The 3,136-nt window shown below is 32.9% G+C and overlaps 1 protein-coding gene across 1 annotated transcript; it reads left to right on the top strand.

Annotated features, from left to right (window-relative positions):
• Nucleotides 1-222: 222 nt before the first annotated feature.
• LOC109591044 (uncharacterized) lies at nt 223-1,881 on the top strand (the record flags this gene model as incomplete). The annotated part of the gene is made up of 5 exons (XM_020006854.1): nt 223-390; nt 846-961; nt 1,109-1,187; nt 1,236-1,296; nt 1,488-1,881. Coding segments are annotated over 5 exons (567 nt in total), but the record flags the coding sequence as incomplete, so codon positions are not given.
• Between the last annotated feature and the right edge of the window lie 1,255 nt (nt 1,882-3,136).

The raw sequence follows: 3,136 nt of genomic DNA on the forward strand, positions 1-3,136 counted from the left end.
TGATCTGCCATTTCATGATGGTTTTCCACAGGATATTGGCATAGTCCTCATACATCCTCAGGCTCTTATCCCAGTACTTTAGTACAGGGTATTTAGCCAAAAAATGACAAAGAGTGAATTCTTTTTTTATAATATTTCCCAATGCATATACATGTTTTTATATTGTGTAGAAAGTTTGAGCTTATTCCAATCAAATTTGGATTTTTTTAGATATTTTTAAAGTTGCTCAAAAATTGGGCTAAATTAAGTGTCCTTTTATTTTTAGGTGGTCCTCTTAGTATCAGTGGAGAGGTAGCTCGTGCCATCAATCTCAGTGGACTGAGGGAAGTGTGTATTAGGAGAGTGGATAAAGATGAAAAGACACTTGATTTGGTTGTATTCATATTTAAAGTGAGTTATGAGTATGAACTCTAGCAGTGCATGTACAAGCATGTGTGATACAATGATACCGTAATGATACAATGAGTTAATATTTGAAAAATTATAAATGAGAATATATTGTATACAGTATCTTTATAAATTATAGCTATTATTATACTTAATGTAATCAATGCATTCTTAAAATTTGGTATACTGAAACCTAAATGAATTAATAAGTTTTAATATTCTACGGTTGATAACAAACAGTGTACAGTATACATGTACATGTATAGTATCAGCATGGAGTACATGTACATTTATGTTTATTGCGTTTACATGTAAATGTTGCTACATGTACAGTGTGCAAGTGTAATATTTATTGGCTCAATTGTATGTACATGTATGACTATAATATACATGTGGAGGTTTACCAATTCACTGGTATGTACTGTACATGTATTCTCTTAACTCTTATTGACTCACAGATTGATAAAGGAGTGTACATATCAAGGAAGCTATTGTTTGCTGGTATGCTGTTGAGAGTCAGTGGATTGTGGACTAAAGGGGAAACTGTCAAGAGTGGAGTGCATGGTGACTGGGGGTGAGAGGTTCAATAATAATTATGATTGTTTTTGTGTGTATGTATGTACATTACACACACTGTTACTTTTGTAGACCTGTTTGATGCATGACATTATTATTTTGCATGTACATGTACATATACAATTACAATTTTACATGTCTATAGATTGTATTTAGATCAGCCTCATTGCAATTCTTCCTATTCATGCAAGTCAGTTCAAAGATATGGGAGTTTGATCCCAATGGTCAGTTACTGTATCCTCATTGTGCTAGTACATATTACTAGTGTTTAGGTGATACTTACTTTGATGAAGCATTTGATGGTTCGTGAAGGATCTCTTCTCCGTTTGGAAGGTACAGTACATGCAGTGTGTGTATTGATGGACACATTCATTGCACATGAACATTCTCCTATTATGTTGTACATGTTCTTATCACTGTATTTCATGAGTTTTGCTTTAAGCATAAAAACAAAATTCACATTCTTTCTAAAAATAAATGTATAATTCTTTCTCTTTGTCTCAGTCTCTCTCTCCCTCTTTTAGGTGTGATTCCATTAATAAACTCCCTAAAAGGTGTGAGACCATTGATTGAGAGATACAGGACTCACAACAGTTCAAGAATTTCTACCAGTTTACGTTTAATGTTGCCAAAAACTCGGGCAGAAAGGACTAGGCTAGTGACATAATATTATACATGTACATGTACATGTAGCATCATGTTTGCTAAACTTGCAACACAATGATTTCAATGTACACGTGTTGATAGGGGAATTTTGCAAGTGATGCTACTAAAATTTGAGAATACATGTACATGTATAATTGAGCAATTATGATGAAGATGGTAGGTCTATACTGTATAAATTGTAATGTCCTCCTCTTTAAAAAATTTGTATTTTGTACAGCACTTTAATGTATGGCAGCTTTATTTCTTTGTAAATTTTTTGATGATTTTATGAATATACATGTACAGCACTTTACTATGAACATGTACATGTACATTAATGATTGTATGGTTGGTTTATTATTTATAGGTCAGTCTATACTCTAACTATGTACATGTACAAATTCCTCAGTTCTTCTTTGTGTCTGATCCAGCACTACTGGAGATACTAGGAAATATATTGGGTATCTGAAAAATACCCAATGCTATAGCCCATGGTTTGTTCCAAAAATGGCTCCAAAATCACCCCAAATTTTTATTACATTATCTGATACATATTAATGTCTGTATGCTGTCTAGAAAATTTGAGGTGATTCCGACTTCAATTTTTCAAATTACAGCCATTTTAAGAAAACACCAAAATTCTGAAAAATACCCAAATCTATAGCCCATGGTTTTTTCCAAAAAATGGCTCTGAAATCAGCCCAGATTTTTATAACATTATCTGATACATACATGTATTAATGTTTTTATGCTGTGTAGAAAGTTTGAGGTGATTCTGACTTCAATTTTTCAAGTTATGACCATTTTAAGAAAATGCCGAAATTCTGAAAAATACCCAAGGCATGGTTTTTCCCAAAAAATGGCCAAAAATCACCCCAAATTTTTATTACATTTACTGATACATATTGATGTCCTTATGCTGTGTAGAAAGTTTGAGGTGATTCCCACTTCAATTTTTCAAGTTATGGCCATTTCAAGAAAATACCAAAATTCTAAAAAATACCCTAGGCTATAGTCCATGGTTTTTTTCAAAAAATGGCCAAAAATTACCCCAAATTTTTATTATATGTGACCATAATTGACAAAAGGTACCTTATGGCGGATTTTAAAATTCATCATTATAATGAAATATATCATCCTGTGAGCGCTCTGTTGGACCACCATTGTTTCTAAAAGTTACATACATGTAGTAACTTTTTGCATCCTATGGAGTAATTTTATGATAAATGAAGCTCTGGAAAATGGATTTTTGTGGCTATAAAGACAAATTTCACTACCTGCCATAAGGTACCTTTTGTCAATTATGGTCACATATTTTCTAATACATATTGCTGTCCTTATGCTGTGTAGAAAGTTTGAGGTGATTCCGACGGAATCCGACTTTAATTTTTCAAGTTACAGCCATTTCAAAAAATTCCAAAAAATATCCAAAGCTATGCACGTAGCTGTCTTGGCTGTCTTGACTCCACTCCTCTGCCGTTATCAGCCATACAGCACTCTTTACTATGTATCTCATCAATATTGAAAG

Source organism: Amphimedon queenslandica, unplaced genomic scaffold (genome assembly GCF_000090795.2).
Source record: "Amphimedon queenslandica unplaced genomic scaffold, v1.1 AMPQUscaffold_9073_Cont18986, whole genome shotgun sequence".
NCBI lineage: Eukaryota > Metazoa > Porifera > Demospongiae > Haplosclerida > Niphatidae > Amphimedon > Amphimedon queenslandica.